The 21,254-nt window shown below is 43.0% G+C and overlaps 2 protein-coding genes across 3 annotated transcripts in view; one reads left to right on the top strand and one right to left on the bottom strand.

The window, feature by feature from the left end:
• Window positions 1-9,819, bottom strand: part of PARP9 (poly(ADP-ribose) polymerase family member 9) — a 30,974-nt gene extending 21,155 nt beyond the window's left edge. Inside the window, exons 1-5 of the mRNA XM_044252219.1 lie at window positions 9,801-9,819; window positions 7,025-7,126; window positions 6,177-6,213; window positions 3,703-4,550; window positions 1,061-1,285 (exon numbers count right to left, since the gene is read on the bottom strand). Of these exons, the coding sequence (XP_044108154.1) occupies window positions 1,061-1,285; window positions 3,703-4,550; window positions 6,177-6,213; window positions 7,025-7,078 (1,164 nt within the window). The 5' untranslated portion in view covers window positions 7,079-7,126; window positions 9,801-9,819. The remainder of the gene's footprint in view (window positions 1-1,060; window positions 1,286-3,702; window positions 4,551-6,176; window positions 6,214-7,024; window positions 7,127-9,800) is intronic.
• A 100-nt stretch (window positions 9,820-9,919) lies between these two features.
• On the top strand, window positions 9,920-19,733 carry DTX3L (deltex E3 ubiquitin ligase 3L). 2 transcript variants are annotated; one of them, XM_044252217.1, is made up of 5 exons: window positions 9,920-10,152; window positions 11,647-11,858; window positions 14,265-15,812; window positions 16,471-16,688; window positions 19,558-19,733. In XM_044252217.1, exons 1-5 carry the CDS (start codon window positions 9,969-9,971, stop codon window positions 19,625-19,627), a joined length of 2,232 nt encoding a protein of 743 aa, XP_044108152.1. In that variant the 5' UTR covers window positions 9,920-9,968; the 3' UTR covers window positions 19,628-19,733. The 2 variants fall into 2 exon arrangements, with proteins under 2 accessions (XP_044108152.1, XP_044108153.1); XM_044252218.1 differs by having other exon boundaries at window positions 10,096-10,152; window positions 11,730-11,858.
• The last annotated feature ends 1,521 nt before the right edge of the window (window positions 19,734-21,254 follow it).

The raw sequence follows: 21,254 nt of genomic DNA, 5'->3' as shown, positions 1-21,254 counted from the left end.
CAGGTTGAAACAAAGAGCTCTCAGAAGTTTAATAAAGGAGACAGAGGGAAAAATAAGTAAACAGTTTTTTTTTTTTTAAGATTTTATGTCTATTTGACAGAGAGAGAGAGATCACAAGTAGGCAGAGAGGCAGGCAAGCAGGCTCCCTGCTGAGCAGAGAGCCCAATGCGGGGCTCGATTCCAGGAACCTGAGATCATGACCCGAGCCGAAGGCAGAGGCCTAACCCACCGAGCCACACAGGTGCCCCATAAGTAAACAGTTTTATCCAACATCTTTAAGATATGTCCTAATGTCCTATGTAATTTCTTCTCAAGAAGTGCTAATGTATTTGGCAGATTTAAACTTTACATCAACATTTCAACATCCAAACTGAAGTACAGAAAAGTTGTCTGTGGAAGGGCCTTGGAAAACCGGGGGGTAGAGAGTGACTGGAGGGCCAGTTTGGGACTAGAGGGCTCTTAGTCAAAGAAGGCCCAGAAATGGTGACAAAAAATAAAGATAAACAAAGGCAGGGAAGGAGACTCTTTCCCTCTCTCCACATTTGAATGGGTCCCCCAACTCTTCAATGTGTATATTTTATGTGTCTTGGGTGAAGAGTTGGCCAGAAAGCCAATCTGTCAATCTCTACCGCAGGCATTGGGGGGAAGACACCACAGGTGATAGATTTACCTGGAGCAGTACTGGAAGGGAAGTCCCAGGTGCCCCTGGCACTTAACTGATGCAGGGAATTACAGAGAGGCTGAATTCCAGGTCCATTTAGGGAAAGGCCAACAGGGTCACAGAGGGGTAAGGTGAACAGATGTGTAGACTGAGGGAACCTACTCTTTCCAGGTCTGTTTGCAGTACTCTTGCTTAAAATTTAGACATGAGTTAGGTAATATTTAAAATTAAATTTCTTAAGATAACTTGTGACAATAATGCTTTTCCTGTATTTCAGAATGGTAGAAAATGAGGACTATCTCACTTAGCAAATTTTCATAAATGTAATGACATAATGAAATTCAACAAAGACTATGTAGTCTACGGGACTACATAAAGATAAACTTATGTTGAACTTACCTCAGTCAGTCTGTGATGTCCTGAATGCCACAACACATGGTATACGTACTGACAAGACAATTGAAATCCTCTTGTGACCAGTACCAACTGAGACTCTAGTATTTCAGTCATTTTTTCATTAAATTCCAATTCCATTTCATTTCCTGCTTGTTGTAGAATTGATATTGACACATCTCCAAATCCCAAACCATAGAGCGGATTTACAGAATTAACAATTACATCCGTCTGAAGAGGAAAAACAAAAAACAAAAAACAGAGGATCCATTGTTAAATTACTTTTTCTTCAATCTTTAGTTTGCTGAGGAGCTGTGAAAAATACTTTTGAAGATCATAAATTCACAAGACACCTTTCGTTTGTGTCTTTGTTTTGCACAAGGTTATCATTTAGTGGTGGACAGAAACTCATAATTTCATTTGATTGCCATAAGTCATTTGTCCTATTCAGAAATTAGGCAAAGTGTGAGGATAAGACAGTTCTGACTGTAAATGTCTGTCAGCCTCTTGCTGCTTTATACCCCCCAATATTCCAAGATTCTGGGCATTCCTTGTGATTTGTTTAAACCGTCATCAATACATGGTTTCATCCCCTTCCCCAATGCTATCACTTTTTGCTATTTCTGTGTGGATTTTCTGTTTGGTTTAAAGAGAGTGGAAATAAAATTTCTTGGGAAATTTCTACCTCCTAATGCTTTTCTTTTTTAAAAAAAATGCAGTACATGGTCAAAGAAAATACAAATGAGACAAAAAAGTCTTCAGTGGAAATAGGCCTCCCCCTTGGTGAGTTCCTTGGATACTCCAAGCACTCACCTGTCTGGAGGGCAACCACTTTTACCAGTTCTTCATCTGTCCCTTTGGAAATGGACTGCATACACATGGGCTGTGTTTTCAGTAGTATCGCCTCCTAGTTAGCCCTCAGGCCTGGGCTACAGGAGAAGGTCTCCTTTTGCTTCTGCCTCATGCTCAAACACCCCTAAGTCATCCTGATTGCTTTGGTTCCCTTTGAGGGCAACCCAAGTACTTCTAATGGATGTTAATGAATGCTTCACTTCGAAAGTGCAATCAGAATTTCCAGTTTGGGAGCACTGGCACCCTCGAAAAATTTTGAGGTTCTCATTGTTGCTGGCAACAAAGAAATATAATGAAAGCTTAGTTAAAGGGTAAGTTATTCAGCTAGGATGTTTCCACCTTAATTTTAAAGTGGTATATTAATGACTTATTGAATCAATGTTTCATCCTGTGGGGTCCCCTGTCTTCTTTTCTAATTGTGTCTTATAGAAAATAAGTGGTATTTTGGGGTGCCTGGTTGGCTCAGTAGGTGAAGTGTCTGCCTTTGGCTCAGGTCATGATCCCAGGGTCCTGGGATTGAGCCCCACATCTGGCTCCCTGCTCAGTGGGGAGTCTACTTCTCCTTCCCCCTGCTCATGTGCATGTAAGTGCTCTCTCTCTCTCAAATAAATAAATAAAATCTTAAAAGAAAAAAAAGAACAAGAAAAGAAGTGGCATTTTTTCACTTATGATGAAGTCTATTTGATTGTGGCCATAGGAGAAGCTTAAGAGTAACAACTCTGATGCAGAAATAAAAAGAATATAGCCTTATATTCTTTCTCTTCCCTGCTGCCCCTTCACTTTGGCATCAATAATTTGCTGAACACCCAGATGCATGCCGAGACAGGGCCCTGCAGCTACAAAGATGAACATGCCTTGATTCCTAGCCTTAAGGTGCTCTGCCTAGCAGGAGAGTTGCACCAACCCAGAAATCCCCAAGTTCACTGTTACCATGATTCCCTCCCCTCCTTGCCAGGGCTCTGGCCTTGGTGTTCCATAAGCGCTGACTAAACCCTAACTTGCCCTTTGTATTCTCTCCAACCCCTGACAGAGAGCAGTATACTAAGTATACAACTTATAGCTCAAACTAGTTCTCCTGACTGGTCCAGTCCATGATTTTCAGGCTCTTACCACTTTTGTGTCTCTCTGATCAAGTCATTCTAACCACCCAGTTCATACCCATCATAACTTGAGGTCAGAATCAAACTCCTAGCTTCTAAATTAATCTTTCTTGGTCCACTGCCTTACCCTCTTGTCATAAATTTACATACTCTTAAATACTATGAGTTCATTTTTTATTAAGACTTTTTTGTTTACTCTTGATAGGTTGCTTCAGAAATGTTCAGATGGTTTGCTTCCCCAATGGGATTTTTTCAAATCGAGAATTTTTTCTTACATAAAAGAAGTCTAATTGATTTTAAGTTCCTTGGAATAGAAGCTTGTTCTATTTCCTCCTGGTGCCCAAGAATAGTGGCAATAATCACCATAAATAGTTACCATGTACCCAGCTCTATTCTAAGCACTTTAGGTGTATTGATTCCAGCTCTTTGATACATGTGATCTTATTATTCTTATTTTACAGATGAGGAGACCAAGGTCCGAAAGATAGAATAACTTGATTCAGATCACCCAGTTACAAATGGCAAAGCTAGCATTCAAACCCGGAGGGTCTCTCTCAAGTCTGTACTCTTAGCTTCAACAACATGCTTTCTAAATAGCATCTGAAATAGTACATATTTCTTTAAAAATACCTGATAGGTTATAAACAGTTCAGGGACCTCCTTTGGCAGTACAAGAGGACAGAAACAAATACTTACCTTCTGCAACTGGATGTAACCCTGGACAATCTGGAGAGTCACATTGTTCACAAGAACTGTCTTGAAAGGAGGGGTGGCTTCTTCACTCCTCCGGGATCCCAGCTTGTTCGTCCTTAGGATTACTTCTGAAGCATTTTTAAAGGCAACAACAGTAGGGTGCTCATTGCTTACCAGGTGAATTTCTTTCAAATTAGTGGCCAGTTGGTTCCCTTGGTAATATAAGCTAATTGTTTTCACAATGATCTCTGTACACAAGTCCAGAGGGAACTGGAAAATCCCAGAGCTGAGGGCTGGAATTGCTACTGTCTCAATGTCTGGATTGTAAAATGTAACATAATTCAGAATATTTATAATGGCCTTCTGCAGTTTATAGGTACATGTCTGATAATCTTTCGCTATCCACCGAGGCCCAACAGCATGGATAATTAATTTGCAGGGAAGTCTCCCTGCTTTTGTGGTAGCTATTTCACCAGTTGGTATTTTACCAAATCTGGAAACTAATCTTCTGCTCTCCTCTTGGATTTCAGGGCCCCCGGCTTTCACAAGGGCCTGAGCCAGGCCTCCCCCGTGAATGAGGTCTCCGTTGGCCGCATTCACCACAGCATCAACGGCATGTCTGGTGAGGTCGTCCTTCCAAACAGATAACTCCAGCCCAGGAATTAGCATTTCTCTGAAGACTTGCAGAGACTCGCTGTTCCCTTCCACGGATGGAGAGACCAGGGTACAGACACACTCAAATTTATTCTGAAGGACTTCACACAGCTTACTCTTATTGTTTTTTAAAATTGTGAAGTCACTGTGATTAATGAGAATCTGCCAACTGGGGTCTTCTTCAGGAGTGGCCATCTCTGGAAAAAGAGAGAAGACAAAAAATAAAGAAATGAGCGTGGGTTCCTTTGAAAAGGATGTCATTTCACTTCACACCAGAAGACTGTTTGCCTTGTGCAAAAGTGAGATGACGGTCCTCTCGCCCCCTTCCCTATCCTCCTTTTAACTGGACGTGTAATTTGACCGAGGATATACAAGAGTTTTTCATGGTAGGTCACCCAAATATATATGGAGGTTTTATTCATAACTTGTTTCCTTTTGTCATTGTCTCGGTTTGGGGTTCTTTTAGAAGGAGACTCTGAGATGAGGATTTGAGGGTCAGTTTATTTGGGAGGTGATCCTAGAAAACACTAGGGGTGGGTGAGGATGAGGAGGGAGGAGTGGGAAAGAGACAGGACAAGGAAGGAAATGAAGAAAAGGTGTGTTACAAAGCAAATGAAGCCTGACTCCACTAGGGGGCAGTGCAGATCATATGTCTCATAGCTATAACTCCAGCGGGGTAAAAAAAATTGGGGCCTATTTTTCCAACTGCCCATCAGTCACTGGGCTGGTCCAGCAAGGGTGTGGAGCACTGATGGGGCTACAGTAAATAATTCTTCATCATACTTCAGTTTCATGGCACAATTCTGGTGGAATTAAAACTGATTAAAACTTATTTTTCTTGCATGTGGCTGACAGGAAGGTGTGCTACTTGGACCTCTACCCCCACACCCCAATGCAGTTATAAAGGGGCAATACCGCTAGGCAACAGTGTCCAGTGGTTAGTCACTCAGGGTCTATTTCTGCTTTCCAGCCAAGGTCATGCTATTCTCAGGGGTGGCCCGCATCCATGGCTGAGTAAGGCCATTCAGGTTTAATGTGGGACTCCAGAAATGAGCGTTCTTGGGCTGGCAGAGCTTTGTCAGGTTTTCATTATGGTCTGATGGCTCCACCTGCCCAATCTGGTTTCTTCTCTTGTCCTTTCACTATATACCTCGTGTACCCCCAACTCCAGGTCAGTTTATGCTTCCTGGAGAACCCACCCTGTGATACTATATTTCATGGAGCTTAGGGCATCATTATTATACGCTACTTCGAGAGGAAACACTATGCCAGTTAAACCATGGCACTCTACGGACTGACAGGGAGGAGTGGCCCTATTTCAGAGATGCGAAAAAACCGGGAGTCCTGAAATAGATAAAATGGGGTCATTAATGACATCTTACTTCAACTTCCATTTCTAATCTAAGCCACCTAGAAAGATCTCTGGTGGCCTCAATGACCTAAAAGAAGCTGCACCTGGACAGACAGATTCAGCTGACCCGCGCTCTGGCTGAAAACCTCAAGTTGGTCACCAACTTGATTAGGTAGGTTCCATTCGGCTCATGGAACACTTGTTAGCAAAGGGACATCAGAGAGTCACATCTTCTGGCCTGTATCAGCTCTAGGTCTATAGGCAAAAGATGATCACATTGAGTGGGCAAAGGCAAGGATCAGTGGGAGTGCCGAGAGAGCACCTCTGCGGGTGTCCCACTGCCCCTCCTTTGTGCACTGGGTCCCACAACGCCCTGCAGTCACACACCTGAGCACCTGGGGAGTGGGACAGACATTTTGCTTCTATATTCCCCTTTCAGAGCTCCTCTGAAACAGGAGTGAGGTGATCCTACCTGATTTCTCTTGGTGAGCCACTGCTCCGTAGGAACCCTACAAGAAATAAAAGCAGTTTAAAAAAAATTGCAACGGAATGACTACAGAGTACTGATAGCTAATACAGCCTAATAAACACAAAGCTACAACAACCTTGCAAAATACACTAGGTTTCAGGGAGAAGGGGAACTCGTGTTTGTTTAATCTGTGTACCTGACAGACTTGAAATACTCAATGTCCCAGCAAACAGTACCCTGCCCTTCACTGGAGGCCAGTGAGCTTCTAATTCAGGATGAGATGAAGAGTAGGAGATTAACACTTGAAAAGGCCCAAAGGTCAAAGACCAAAATGATCCCAAACTCTCAGGTAGGCCTTCAATCTCCAAAGGCTTGTGGGGTTTCTCTGGACAGAAGAGGAGACAGGGGAACATGAACCTCATCAGCCATACCTCCCCATCTACCAATAGGACCTACTTTCAATTTCAAGACATAAGCCTGAATGTGGAATTTTCCACTTAAACAAATGAGGTTCCTTTTCTCTATTTCCTTGTTTTCATTCCTCCCACTCCTCCCCTTATCCTGCAAAGGCAGAATTGTTGAGTAAGTAGACACAATCAAAATGACACCAAGGTCACTTTTTTTTTTTTTTAAATATCACCTATCCTCAAGTAGACTCTGTTGCTTACATTAGCATATTCTTGATTTCCCATCTCCCACATGGTGCACAAGAAAAACTGTCATTGGGTTATTCAAACCAAAGAAGAATGACAAGTACAACTAAAGACCCCAGGTTTCTAGCTGTTACAGGAAGAACTCTTTGTTTGTAAGACCATGGTTCATCATTTATACACACTTAATGTTTTTTTTACCTCAGGAAAGTCCATTCTCCAAGTCCCTGGGGTCTTTAAATGTTTACACTCCATTTGGCATTTCCCAGTGTAAACTGTTATTCCCAGTATGGTTGTCTGCTTCTAGGAATGAATAGAAAGGATGCAATAAGCACGGGCTAGTGTCTTTGGGAATTTGGTAAGAAAACACTGTAGGGGGGCGGTGCCTGGGTGGCTCAGTGGGTTAAAGTCTCTGCCTTTGGCTCATGTCATGATCCCAGCATTCTGGGATGGAGCCCCGAATCAGGCTCTCTGCTCAGCAGGGAGCCTGCTTCCTCCTCTCTCTCTGCTTACTTGTGATCTTTGTCTCTCAAATAAATAAAATCTTTAAAAAAAAAAAAAAAAGAAAGGAAAGAAAACACTGTGGGAAGAGTAAGTACGATTTCTGATCTTGAGTAGTTTTCAGTTTCATTGATGAAATTGCACACATTGTTGTTGCTGCTGTTTACATTCCGTCCTTTACAAAGAAGATCCCCTTGAAACCGGAAGGGCTGTTCAGAGAAGGAAAAGAGTTATGTGGACAAAAGCAGGGAAAGCTTTAGGGAGGAGCGGAGGGCAGAGCCAGGCTTGAAGGATGGAGCCAACTTTTTATATATCTAGGAGAGGAGGAGAATACCAAGAGGTACTGAGTACAGCATTAAAAGGTTGGGGGAAGGGCTGGGTGTCTCAGGTCATGATCTCAAGCTCCTGGGATTGAGCACCCCATCAGGCTCCCTGCTCAGTGGGGAGCCTCCTTCTCCCCCTTCTCCCACTTTTGCCTCCAGAGGGCACTGCTGCTTTCACAAAAGGAGAATAAGGTCCTGCCTGCTTGGCTGTGGGCGTCCAATGGGCTTTTGTTTTAGATGCGGTTGCATTTGTTTTTTCCTTCAGACCTGGGGATGTTCCTTGAAGACCCAGGGAGAGACTTGAGCGTGGGGGCAGCACTCATTTAACCCTCCCAAAATAAAAAGGAGCATAGTGCCCCATTCAGTCTCTTCTGCCTTTTTTTTTTTTTTTTTTTGAGAGAGAGAGAGAGAGAGAGAGAAAGCAGGAAAGCAAGCACATGGAGGGGGTGCGCATAGACAGAGGGAGAGAGAGACTCTTGAGCTTTGGCCACACTCAGCTCGGAGCCCCACCTAGGTCAAAGGTCCAGCTCACCAGCCGCCAAGATGAATCCCACACCTCTCTCTAGGCTATCCTTCTCCTGATCCTCAATTTTCCACTCTTCCTGAGCTGAGATCAAGAGATGAAAACTTAACTGACTGAGCCTCCGGGGTCCCCCTAAATCGCTTTCAAATATGCCCCTACCGTCCTTTTGTACTGACACCATTTCATTTCAGGGCCTCAGAGCCTCTTGCCATACATTCTTCTTAAGGATTGAAATGTATTCAATTTTACATCTTATTGTTTGAAAAGTAGAATGTTTACTGCTTCAAATTTAGAAAAACTTGAAAGCCTCCCTTCTACCTCCCTCACTACCTTTCCCTCCCAGATGCAGTCACTGTCATTATCGTCTCCTGGATCCTTCCAGAGGCATTTTTACACACAAGGTAGCATCTTTCACACACTCTGCTGCATCTTGCCTTTCTCACATCATGCATCCTAGAGATTTCTCCGTGTTAGCACATAGAGAGCTTCTTCATTCTTTTCACTGCTCCTCACATTCCGTTGTATAGATGCACTCTAGGCTGCTAAACTTCTAGGCCCCCCTATTTATGGACATTTAAAGAGTTTCCAATCTTCTATTGTAATAAAGGTTGTAAAGAACAACTGTGTACACAGGTCACTTCACACAGGTGTTAACTGATGAATGGGCATACACTTTTAAAAATATGGCTACTAGGGGCGCCTGGGTGGCTCAGTGGGTTAAGGCCTCTGCCTTCAGCTCAGTTCATGATCCCAGGGTCCTGGGATCGAGCCCTGCATCGGGCTCTCTGCTCAGCAGGGAGACTGCTTTCCTCTCTCTCTCTGCCTGCCTCTCTGCCTATTTGTGGTCTCTGTCAAATAAATAAAAATCTTTTAAAAAAAAATACGGCTACTAAAACACTTGAAGTAACATATGTCCCTCCTCTTCTGTTTCTAATGGTCAGCACTGATCTAGACCCTTCCTAGGTCCCCTATCATTTCCTCCAAGGCCCAGGGCTCCCTCTCTGCTTCAGATCACAGGGATTCTAGACCCTCCAACGCTCCCTACCTCTCATGCTTTTTGACATTCTGCTTCAAACTAATTCTTGGAGGCCTTAAGAGATTTTGCTTCCTTACTCACAAGTCCGCCTTCCTTTACCAGCCCTCAGGGCAGGGCCTCTGCTCTCACCTTTCTTCCCTAGGACACGGAGGTGGGGGGGTGGGGGGTGGGCACGGTTAGCCAAATCAAGGCATGAGCGGAGGAAAGTCCCGAGAGCCAGTCTAAAAGGATAGGGTTGGAGGGAGGTCACTGATGACCTATGATAATGCAGGTGAACGAATTCAAATTTTAAGACAAATGCGAGTGCGTTTCACCTGAATTCAGAATGTGAGTTACATTTTCGTTGCAAATAATAGTAACAAGAAGAAGAATGTAAAGGAATCATAAAGACAGGAGACAGTTTGACTTAGACCTCTGAGCCGTCCCCATCCTCACAGGGGGCAGCCGGCCCTGGAAACCCGCTTCTCATCCGCCCCCCACCCCCACCCCCACCCCCACCGCCCCGCGGGAGCCCGCAGGCGAGAAGCGGCAGCGGCAGCGACCACCGCCTCCGCGGGGCGCGGGTCAGGGGCCTGGGGGCCTGGACCTACTCACCCGGCTGACCGCCGCAGGAAGGGCGCCCAAGGGAGGGGAGGGGAGCGGCTCTGCCTGTCGCGGGGAGGGATTTCGGGGAAAGCGAAACTGAAACTCTGAGGGCCCAGGACTGCCGGGTGCGGGTCGGACCCGCTGCCCCCCAACCCCCGGAGCCCCAAGCCAGGAGCCATGGCCTCCGCCCTCTGCCCGCCGTCCCCGCTGCTCGTGCGGGTGTCCGAGTCCAGCCGTCGAACACGCTGGAAGCTGGAAATCTACTTCCAGAGCCAGCAGTCCGGCGGCGGGGAGTGCACCGTCCAGCCCCTCTACCACAGGGACCAGGTCACCTTCCTGGTGAAGTTCGCCGAACGGGCAGGTGAGCGGTGGGCCGGGGCTGCGCGTGCCAAGGCGCCTGGCCCCGCGGGATTCCAGGCAGACCCAGCTCATGCTGACCTAGGAGAGACGGCGGGAGCAAGTATGGCACCGTCTGATGGGGCCGGGACCCGGGGGCTGCTGCTGCCCAAAGACACAGCCCGATGGGGACCCGATGGGGAGGGTAGAGCCCAGAAGTGCCCAGTCAGCGATCTGGTCTGACCACATTTTAAAGTTGATGCTTTCCGGTATCCTGACCCTAACTCAAATTTCTCAGCTCTGGGAAGGACACCTTTCCCTCCCGCCAGACACTGGTATATTCTTGTCATTAAGGTATTCTATTTTTATGTTTTAATTACACCTTTGATTTGTTTTTGAGAACTACACAAGTAATATATGATCACTATAGCAAAGTGGGAAAAGAATAAATAAAACCATCTGGAGATAAACAATATGACATACTTCTTTGCAGCCTTTTTTCTATGACTGTCAGTCAATCAACATATATTTACAAAATTCTGAGGCTATACCTTTGATTCCTACTTTTTTCACTTAACTTTATATAATGAGTATTATTGCATATCACTGCAGTGGGAAGCTGGAGACAATTTCAGAAATGTGACTTTTAAAGAGTGTATTCCCTTATCCTGAGCTTTTCATTTCTACAGTAAAACATAAGCCAGGGCACCTGCGTGGCTCAGTCAGCTAAACATCCACCTTCAGCTCAGGTCATGATCCCTGGGTCCTGGGATCCAGCCCGCATCAGGCTCCCTGCTCAGTGGGGAATCTGCTTCTCCCTCCTCTCCTCCCCACTGCTCATGCTGGGGAGTGTGCATTCTCTCTCTCTCTCTCTCTTAAATAAATAAAATCTTTAAAAATAAACAAAAGCATAAGCTGCCCACATTAGAGTTTGAATAGTTCCTGCACCGCTGGTCCCCAACCCACTATTCCAGGATGCAGGGAACTGCCTTCTTGGGAAGCTGCTGGGGCAGGGTACAGACACATGAGGAAGAGGTTTATTTAAAGTCTTTCCTGGGGTGCCTGGGTGGCTCAGTGGGTTAAGCCTCTGCCTTTGGCTTAGGTCATGATCTCAGAGTCCTGAAAGCCGCATCGGGCTCTCTGCTCATCGGGGAGCCTGCTTCCTCCTCTCTCTCTGCCTCTCTGCCTACTTGTGATCTCTCTCTCTCTCTGTCAAATAAATAAATAAAATCTTTAAAAAAAAATAAAAATTGGGGTGCCTGGGTGGCTCAGTGGGTTAAAGCCTCTGCCTTCGGCTCAGGTCATGATCCCAGGGTCCTGGGGTCAAGCCCCTCATCCAGCTCTCTGCTCAGCGCAAAGCCTGTCTCTCTTCCTCTCTCTCTCTCTGCCTGCCTCTCTGCCTACTTGTGATCTCTGTCTGTCAAATAAATAAATAAAATCTTAAAAAGTAAATAAATAAGTAAAAATAAACATAAAGTCTTCCCCATGTGTATGTGTGTCTATAATGTCTCCATCAAAGCTAAAGAGAGAGTCTTGAAGAAAGAAAATCATCAGATTATGGTGGAAAACAAACTTGTGACTATTTTTCTGGAACCCACTAAGAATCCAATGGAGAAGAATGCAAGACCCAGAACATCTTTTTTGCCACAGTCACAGGAAAGAGTGAGGTCTGGTGAGAAGCATCAAAACGAAGAACATATTCCTTATGTTATGGATTCCTGTCTGCAAAAGGTAAGGTTTGAAAGAAGGAGTTGGGAGGGGTATGTTCCTGCACCTTCCTCTCCATTCACCATACCTTTCACTATTGATCTGACCACCACTTGCTGATGATGTACTAGGAGGCAGGAACCTCTTCTGGGCATGGGGACACAAAAGTGAACACAATAGACAAAGTCCCTGCTGGGTGGGGAGGTACACAGAAAGACAACAAGCAAGTAAACAAAATAAAAGAAACAGTTTCAGGCAGTGATATGTGCTAAGAAGAAAATAGGATAGGGTTTGGCCTTAGAGGGTGACAGGGCCAAAGTGAGGAAGGGGAAGGAGTGGTGCTGCTTCTGACCAGAAGTCAGAGACAACTTCTCTGAGGAGGTAACATTTGGCCTGAGACTTGAGTGATGAGAAGGAGCCAGCCATGTAGTCATTTGACAAATGAATATCAACTTCCAGTTGTGTGCTAGGCACTGTCACGGGAGCTGGGAATATAGCCAGGATCACAGGCTCTGCTTTCAAGGACCTTACATTCTAGTGAGGGAAACAGATAACAATCGTTAAAAAAAATAGATATATAATAAAATGTTTGCCAGTGATAAGTGCTAGGAAGAAAAATAAGACAGGATAGATGATAAACAGTGACATCATAGTTTTATTTTTATTCAGACCATTATTTTAAACGTATCAGGAAAAACCTCTCAGATGAGGTACTGTCTGAGTAGAGACATGAGTGAAGTAAGGGAGCAAGCTAAGTGAGGTAAGAATGTTTGAGGCAGAAGGAAGCACAAGTGCAAAGGCCCTGAGACAGGAGCTTCTATCCTGAAGCCCAGGGGCTTCAAGGAGGGAGACTATTGTGGCTAGAAGGCAGGAAGGTGGGGGGGTGGGAATGACAGGAGAGGAACTTGGAGAGGTAGCCAGAAGTCAGGTCTTTGGGGGATGAAGGCAGGGACTTTGGATTTTAACTTCAATCTTAGGGGGTCCATCTGATGGTTTTGAGCCAAGGGAGTGGGGTGATCTGGTTTATACTTCTGGAGGCTCACTTTGGCTGCTGTGTGGAGGACTGAGTGTAGGAAGGGGCCAAAGTGAAAACAAAATGAGAGCCCAGATAGGAGGGGTTGCAGCAGAAGGGGAGCAAGGTGACAGGGACTTGGAGTCTGGGTGGTCCTGATGGAGGTGTGAGAGGTGGCTGGATTTGGGCAACATCTGAAGGATGATCTGGATGAAGGATGTTGTATGCAGAGGAAGTAGCATGTACAAAAACCAGAGAAATCTTGCTTTTCTGTTACACTCAGTATGCATCTGTCCTTTTTAGCTTAATCTGGTGTTTCTGTCCTATATGCGAGCTTCTAAAGGTCAGAACTTAGAGAGCCCAGCAATATGGCATGCAGTTAGGTATTTAGTTTTTTTAAAAAGGGGAGGGGGGCTAAAGATGAGAAAAAAAGCAGCAAATAGGAAAACATATCCTTTTCAGATTTATGGCTCCCCTTGAAGCTCATAGGCTCTTTTGAGAACCGTAGCAACTTTCCCAGAAAGCCGATGTACCTTCCCTCCACCCCATTCCCCAATAGTGGACATAGAGGACAGCTCTAGAATCCAGACTTTGTGTCCACATTACTTTTCAAATATGCTCATGCCCAGGCTCTACATTTACAAAAAAATCTCTAAAGATGGACCTGGGCCTTGGCTTTTTTGTTTGTTTGCTTTTGTTTTGTTTTACTTCCCCAGGTGATTCTAATGGGCAGAACGAGCTGGGAACCTCTAGGCTATAGCCTGCTGCATCCTCTGCCAAAAGGATTTGAAAGCAGTCACCCTCTGGTTGTTTCTCTGGTCTCTAGACTTTGTCTTTTTTTTTTTTTTTTTTTTAAGATTTTATTTATTTATTTGAGAGGAAGAGAGAGCATGAGGTGGGGGAGGGTCAGAAAGAGAAGCAGACTCCCCACCAAGGGACTGGATCCTGTGAGTATGGGATCATGACCTGAGCCAAAGAGAGTTGCTTAATCTAACTGAGCCACCCAGGCTCCCGAAACCTAGGTGGGTTTTTTTGTTTTTAATTTCTTTTCAGTGTAACAGAATTCATTGTTTTTGCACCACACCCAGTGCTCCATGCAATACGCGTGCCCTCCATAATACCCACCACCAGGCTCCTCCAACCTCCCACCCCCCACCCCTTCAAAACCCTCAGATTGTTTTTCAGAGTCCATAGTCTCTCATGGTTCACCTCCCCCTCCAATTTCCCTCAACTCCCTTCTCCTCTCCATCTCCCCATGTCCTCCATGTTATTTCTTATGCTCCACAAATAAGTGGAAACCATATGATAATTGACTCTATCTGCTTGACTTATTTCACTCAGTATAATAGACTTTGGCTTGATAAGAGATTGGAGGATTGATGTCCGAGAGATTTTATTTGTTCCTTTTAAATTTTCAGATCTTTCTTAGCGTCACAGCAGACCTGAACTGTAAGCTGTTCTCTAAAGAGCAAAGGAAACACGTAACCATTATGTGCCCCAAGGTCAAAAAGATGGAAGGGGACGATGGAATTGAGAAGGTGTGCGGCACCTTCAGAGATATTGAAAAAATATATCACTTCTTGAATAAGCAACTCCAAGAAAGTGGGTGCAAATTTGGATCTTCCCCTTTGGAGAGGAAGCCACTCCATCAGCAGAACCAGAAGAACAGCTGTATTTCTCCCTTGGAACCAAAAACCAAGGCAGAAGACGAAAGCAACCGTCTTGAAATTCCTTTGCCTTTCTTTGAGTATTTCCAGAATACCTATCCTGACAAAATAGACTCGATACAGAAAAGATTTGGTGTAAAAATTAAAATAATAACTCAGGAGAGTTCTCCGAATACTGTCTATTTAGATTTCACCTCCAATCCATCAAGTGCTCTCCAAGCCGCTAGAGAGTCTTTTGTCAGTGAATTTCAGAAAACCGTGGGATCTCTGGAGCAGAAATGTGTTGCTTTTGCAGACACTGAACAGGCAAATGAGATCAAACAGACACTGAATCAACGATTTACAAAGCTCCCTATAAAGGAGAAAGGAAGAGAATTAACTCTCCTTGGGACCCAAGATGACATTTTCGCTGCCAGATATTTTTCTGACCTAGAAGCCTCTGAAAGTCTTGTCACGGGACCTGTGACAATATCGACTCCCACATGCCTGATGAATAGAATTGAGGTTGACACGGCTCACTATATGCTTGTGAAAGCCGAATTACTCCAGGAGATGACAGAGTTAGAAGAGAAGTACGATACTCGTTGTGAGGTTTGGGGAGACAGTAATAAAATCCACATTCTCTTTGAACCTAAGGACAAGGAATTCGATCTCTCTGCCCATGCTTATTCCAGTTTCATCGATGCCTATCAATATGTGTCAAGTCAGCTGATGAGAGAAGTTCTTTCACTGAAACCTCTGGGCAAAGAGAGAAAGCACTTACATCAGAACAAGTTTGCAGATGACTTCAGAAAAAACCATCCGCATGTACACTTTGTACTAAATCAAGAGTCAATGACTTTGACTGGGTTGCCAAATCACCTTGCAAAGGCAAAGCAGTATATCTTTAAAAAAGTGGGAATGTCCCTGTTAGCTGGAGATCAAAAGAATAAGGACCAAGAAACACGCGTGGACATTGATAGTAATGACTCAAAAATAGCTCTCTCGACATTCCAGCACTCTGCCAGTTCTGGGGCGTCAGGAGGGGAGAAGGAAGAGGACATATGTAGCATCTGTATTGACATCATTAGAGACAAACAAGTGCTATCAAAGTGCAAGCACGCATTCTGCACCTCTTGTATTAACAAAGCTTTCTCCTATAAGCCGGTCTGTCCTGTGTGCCAGACTTTCTATGGTATCCAGAAAGGCAATCAGCCAGAGGGAACCATGACTGTTACCGTCCTAAAAGACTCACTTCCAGGTTATGAATCCTGTGGCTCCATTGTGATTACTTATAATATGAAAGGAGGCATACAAACAGTAAGTGTTTCTGAGGTACATGCGTTTCTTTTCAACATGCTAGAATGAGCAGAGACTCATGAGACTGTCCTGGTGCCGATTACTGAATATCCCAGGGAATTATTTCCATGTATATTTCCATGTGCAAGGGCTTTAAATGGAAATAAGAATAATATCAGTAATAAAGGCAGCAATGTTTGCTTGTAACTTAGGTATCTTTTGTGTCTGTTAAGGCAGAGAAAGAGCAGGTGATGATTTTGTGTTAGAATGGGGCAAGTCGGGCTCCTGGGTGGCTCAGTGGGTTAACCCTCTGCCTTCAGCTCAGGTTATGATCCCAGGGCCCTGGGATCAAGCCCCACATCGGGCTCTCTGCTTCCTCTACTTCCCCCTCTCTCTCTGCCTGCCTCTCTGCCTACTTGTGATCTCTCTCTCTCTGTTCAATAAATAAATTAAAAAATCTTAAAAAAAAAAAAAAGAATAGGGCAAGTCAGAAGATGGATAGTGTTTCCAGCATGAATTTAGGCAAAGAGAGAAATATGAATTATTGGGAATAAGTGCAAACCTCCAAAAAATTTTTTTTTTGTTTTTTATTTGCCCTATCTGCAAATGAGCACATCTATCTGTACAGTAAACTTTAGACTTGAGCGTTTTCATGTGTTATTTTCTTGTCTTCATACAGAAAGAGCACCCAAACCCAGGAAAGAAATACTCTGGATTACAACGAAGAGCTTACTTGCCTGATAATGAGGAAGGAAATGAGGTTTTGAGACTGCTTCGTAGAGCCTTTGATCAAAAGCTGATTTTCACAGTGGGGGAGTCTCGAATGCTAGGAATCTCCAATGTCATTACATGGAATGATATCCACCACAAAACGTCTCCGTTGGGGGGACCACAAATGTGAGAAACTTCTGAAACATAATGATTGTTAAACGGGATTTAGAGGTTGTAAAATAGGGCAGTTTGAGAGGGTAGCTAGAAGGAGACTTTATAGCAGTGGCATTGGATACAATATTTTTTGAAGTAAAGTTGACTACAATGTTACACTAGTTTCAGGTGTGCAACAGTTGATTTGACAATTCTGTACATTAACTCAGTGCTTACCACAGTAAGTGTAGTTACCATTTGTCATTTATTCTACAACTGGAGATTTGTATCTTTTAGTCCCGTTCCCCTCTTTTGCCTATCCTCCCGACCTCTAGCCCCCTTCCCCTAGCAACCACCAGTTTGTTCTCTATATTTATGAGACTGTTTCTGTGTGTGTGTGTTTTGTATTTTAGGTTCCACATATATGTGAAGTCATATGGTTTTGGTCCTCTAACTTATTTCACCCAGCATAATAACCTCTAGGTCTATCTATGTTGTTGTGAATGGCCAGAATTCATTCTTTTTTATGGCTTAGTATTATTACATTATATAGACCGTGTGTGTGTATATACACACACACACACATATATACATATATATAAATGTATATTATATATATATATATTATATATGTAATCTTCTTAACTCATTTATTTATAGATAGACACTCAAGTTGCTTCCATAGCTTGACTATTGTAAATAATGCTGCAATAAACATAGGGGTGCATATATCTTTTAGAACTGTGCTTTGATTTTCTTTGGGTAAATACCCAGGAGTGGAATTACTGGATTATACAGTATTTTTATTTTTGCCTTTTTGAGGAACCGCCATACTGTTTTCTACAGTGCCTGCACCAATTCACATTCCTATTAACAATACATGCAGACTCCCTTTATTGCACATGCTTGCTAACACTTGTTTCTTGTCTTTTTGATACTAAGTGTGAAGTGATATCTCATTGTGGTTTTGATTTGCATTTCCTTGATGATTAGTGATATTGGGCATCTTTTCATGTGTCTGTTGGCCATCAAATGATTCCATTCATTTTGTGATTCCATACAAATGTTATGTCTTCTTTGGAAAATGTCTATGCAGATTCCCTGCTCATTTTTAAATCCGGTTATTTGTGAGTTTTTTGGTGTTGAGCTACAATGAGTTCTTTATATATTTTGGATATTAACCTCTTATCAGGTTTATTGTTTGCAAGTATCTTCTCACATTTAGTAGGTTTCCTTTTTGTTTTATTGCAAAAGCTTTTTAGTTTGATGTAGTCCCAATAGTTCAATTTTACTTTGGTCTCTCTTGCCCAAGGAGGAGATCCAGAAAGAAATTGCTAAGACCAATGTCCAAGAGATTACTACCTATGTTTTCTTTGAGGAATTTTCTGGTTTCAAACCTTACATTTAGGTTTTTAATCCACTTTGAATTTATTTTTGTGTCTGGTTTAAGAAAGTGGCCCAGTTTTATTCTTTTCCATGTAGCTGTCCAGTTTCCCCAACACAATTATTGAAGAGATTGCCTCTCCCATTATATATTATTATCTCCTTTGTGGTAGATGAATTGACCATGTAAATGTGGGTTTATTTCTAAGTCTCTGTTCTGCTCCATTGATCTAGGTCTGTTTTAGTGCTGGTAGCATGCTGTTTTGATTACTATAGCTTTGTGGTATAGCTTGGAAATCTGGAATTGTGATGTTACCAGCTTTGTTCCTCTTTCTTAAGATTGCTTGGCTATTTGGGGTCTTTTGTGATTCCATACAAATTTTAGGATTAAGTGTTGAAGTTCTATGAAAAATACTGTTGGTAATTTGAGAGAGATTGCATGGAATCTGTAGATTGCTGTGGGTAGTAAGGAAATTTTAACAATAGTAATTCTTCCAATCCATGAGCATGGTGTACTTTTTCATTTGTTTGTGTCATCTTCAGTTTCTTTCATCAGATTTCAGTTTTTGGAGTACAGCTCTTTCACCTTCTTGATTAAATTTATTCCTGGTTATTTTATTCCTTTTGATGCAATTGTAAATGAGCTTGTTTTCCCAATTTCTCTTTCTGCTTTGTTATTAATGTGTAGAAATACAACCGATTTGTAATATATAAATTTTGTATCATGCAACTTTACTGAATTCATTTCTTAACTACAGTAAAGTATTTTGAGAGATGCTATTCTGGAATGATAATATAAAGCAGAAATATTGGTTCTCTCACCTTCTACCCTCCAAACCACAAAGTGTCACACAGTTACTAAATTTTGCATTAAAGGGAGGGAACTTCAAAATATAGGATGAATGGTATCTAAGGCGATTTAATTTGGGGTTTCCTGTCTGTTTGGAAGATATATCCTAGCAATGTTATTTACTTTGCCTTCTTTTAAAATCACCCTTTATTTTACTCTCCCTTCCCAATGGTCCATAGAGATCTTAAATTCACTTGGCCAATAGTACTCTAGGAAAAGTCTCAGTTAATGGTGGTGGAAGTTGTATTATAGGTAATCCAATTGTCTTTACTTGCTCTTTATGAAATTCAAACAGAATGCCTCAAACCCTTAGTGTCCAAAAGGGAATGTGCCCTGAGAATTTTGAAGATTTCCCAAATTAGAAAATTCTCCTGTAGAATATGATTACCCTTCATAATATATAGTGTAGTACGACTTTAAGAGAGTCACTGCTTACCATGAGGTGAAAATTAAAAACAAATTCTTATTGGAAGGCAGATCCTGGGCAGAGAGCTAGGCTCACTTATCAGCTAAATGACTCACATCTGCACACTTACAAGTGATTGTAATTCATTTGCTTGCAGTCTTGTTTTTGAATGTTTGCAATACTGAATGTTAATGTCAGGGATCTACTGTACAGATTCCTCAAGACCGTTTGTGAAGAAACTAAGGAGCTTTTTCCTTCTGCAGGTATGGCTACCCTGATCCAGATTACCTGAAACGTGTCAAATCGGAGCTGAAAAGTAAAGGAATTGAGTAAGAAGGGATGTCTTGAGCCAAGCTATCAAAAGACACAGATGAAGAAACACTTTTTAAATTATTTCATCTTGGGGCACCTGAGTGACTCAGTGGGTTAAAGCCTCTGCCTTCGGCTCAAGTCATGATCCCAGGGTCCTGGGACAGAGCCCCACATCGGGCTCTCTGCCTGACGGGGAACTTGCTTCTTCCTCTCTCTCTGCCTGCCTCTCTGCCTACTTGTGATCTCTGTCTGTCAAATATACAAATAAAAATCTTAATAAATAAATAAATAATTTCATCTCAATGGGGCACCTGGATGGCTCAGTCAGTTAAGTATCTCCTTCAGGCTCAGCTCAAGACCCAGTGTCTGTGGATGGAGCCCTGAGTCAGGCTCCCTGAGCAGGGAATCTGCTTCTCCCTCTCCCACTTCCCCTGCTTGTGCTTGCTCTCTCTCTCTCTCTCTTTCTCTGTCAAATAAATAAATCTTTAAAAAAATTTTGTTTGTCTCAAGAAGTGGTCTGTGTAAGAGTGAGAATGTGCTAGTCTATCATTTCTGGAATGTTACTTTTAATGGAAGATAAAAGCTCCAAATATTTGTGTGATTTTGTAGGTGTTAGGCCTCATCCTTGGGTCATCTTTGGTGAGGGTGGAGGAAGTGCTGTGGTTCTGAAATCATATTCTGTGTTCTTAATTTGAAATAGTAGCTGTCTATCAATCCTCTTTTTATTGCCATCTCTGAGGTAGACTTTTGGTTTTTTGTTTGTTCCTTAAGTACCCTAAAAGTAAAATCCTAGTGTGAAGGGGGCCTGAGGGGAGGGGCTTTGGTTATGGAAAAGTAGAAACACATATTTCCCTCCCTCCCTCATTGCGAGAAAAGTGGCAAGAAGCAGAGATTGGGCAACCTTTGGTAATAAATAGAGTAAGGCTACTATTTTTCACAGTACAGAACCTGATACACAGTTGGTGCTTCATAATTTTTTGCTGCCTGCCCAGGCTGCTAATAGCCCAACAGAGGGATATATTTCCCTAAATCTTTGACAGAGGCTAGAGTTAGGAAGCCATTTCTGGGGACCTCACCACTGATTTGGAAAACTTGAGTTTCTTACTCCAGAACACTCAGCCTCTGAACTCTCAACTCTGAATGTTGTTGCCCAGCCTCTAATTTGCCCTTGCTCCCTCCTGACTTAAAATATGCTGTATGGGGTGCATTTTCCCTGTCATACTAATGCTACCAAAAATGTTTCTGAACATTTTTTTCTTATGGATATTACTGTACTTTTTAAGTATTCCCTGCTTCCAGTTCAACAAATAAATTAGTTTTAGTTTCCATAGACCATCATTTCCTCAGTGGTGTAGCCTCCACCATAGTAGTTTTTCCATGCTTTTTACTAAGAAGTCCCACCAAGTCCTGTTTTCTCCCTTAAAGTCTCTCCATGATACTCTCTGTAGACAGAGACAAGGTTGTAGTTGAGCCTACTATTAGAGAGATATAGCATGTCAAAATGTACTTTTAAGTGGTTCTCTAAGTCTGAAGAAAATCATACTAGCAAATTATCTGGTTATCCATGTCCCAGCCCCTCACCAAAGAAGATGAAAAAGAAGTCTTTTTCTTTTCCTAAAGATACACATACACACATGTCTGCATTTGT

Source organism: Neovison vison, chromosome 6 (genome assembly GCF_020171115.1).
Source record: "Neovison vison isolate M4711 chromosome 6, ASM_NN_V1, whole genome shotgun sequence".
NCBI lineage: Eukaryota > Metazoa > Chordata > Mammalia > Carnivora > Mustelidae > Neogale > Neogale vison.
This window is presented reverse-complemented; position numbering and strand designations above follow the sequence as displayed.

What these genes read in the sequence shown, in the direction of transcription:
- DTX3L (XM_044252217.1), top strand. Translation starts at nt 9,969, where the DNA reads ATGGCCTCCGCCCTCTGCCCGCCGTCCCCGCTGCTCGTGCGGGTGTCC. An exon ending in TGAAAGGAGGCATACAAACA is followed by an intron (nt 15,813 to 16,470) that starts GTAAGTGTTTCT and finishes GTCTTCATACAG; the next exon opens with AAAGAGCACCCAAACCCAGG. An exon ending in CCGTTGGGGGGACCACAAAT is followed by an intron (nt 16,689 to 19,557) that starts GTGAGAAACTTC and finishes TTCCTTCTGCAG; the next exon opens with GTATGGCTACCCTGATCCAG.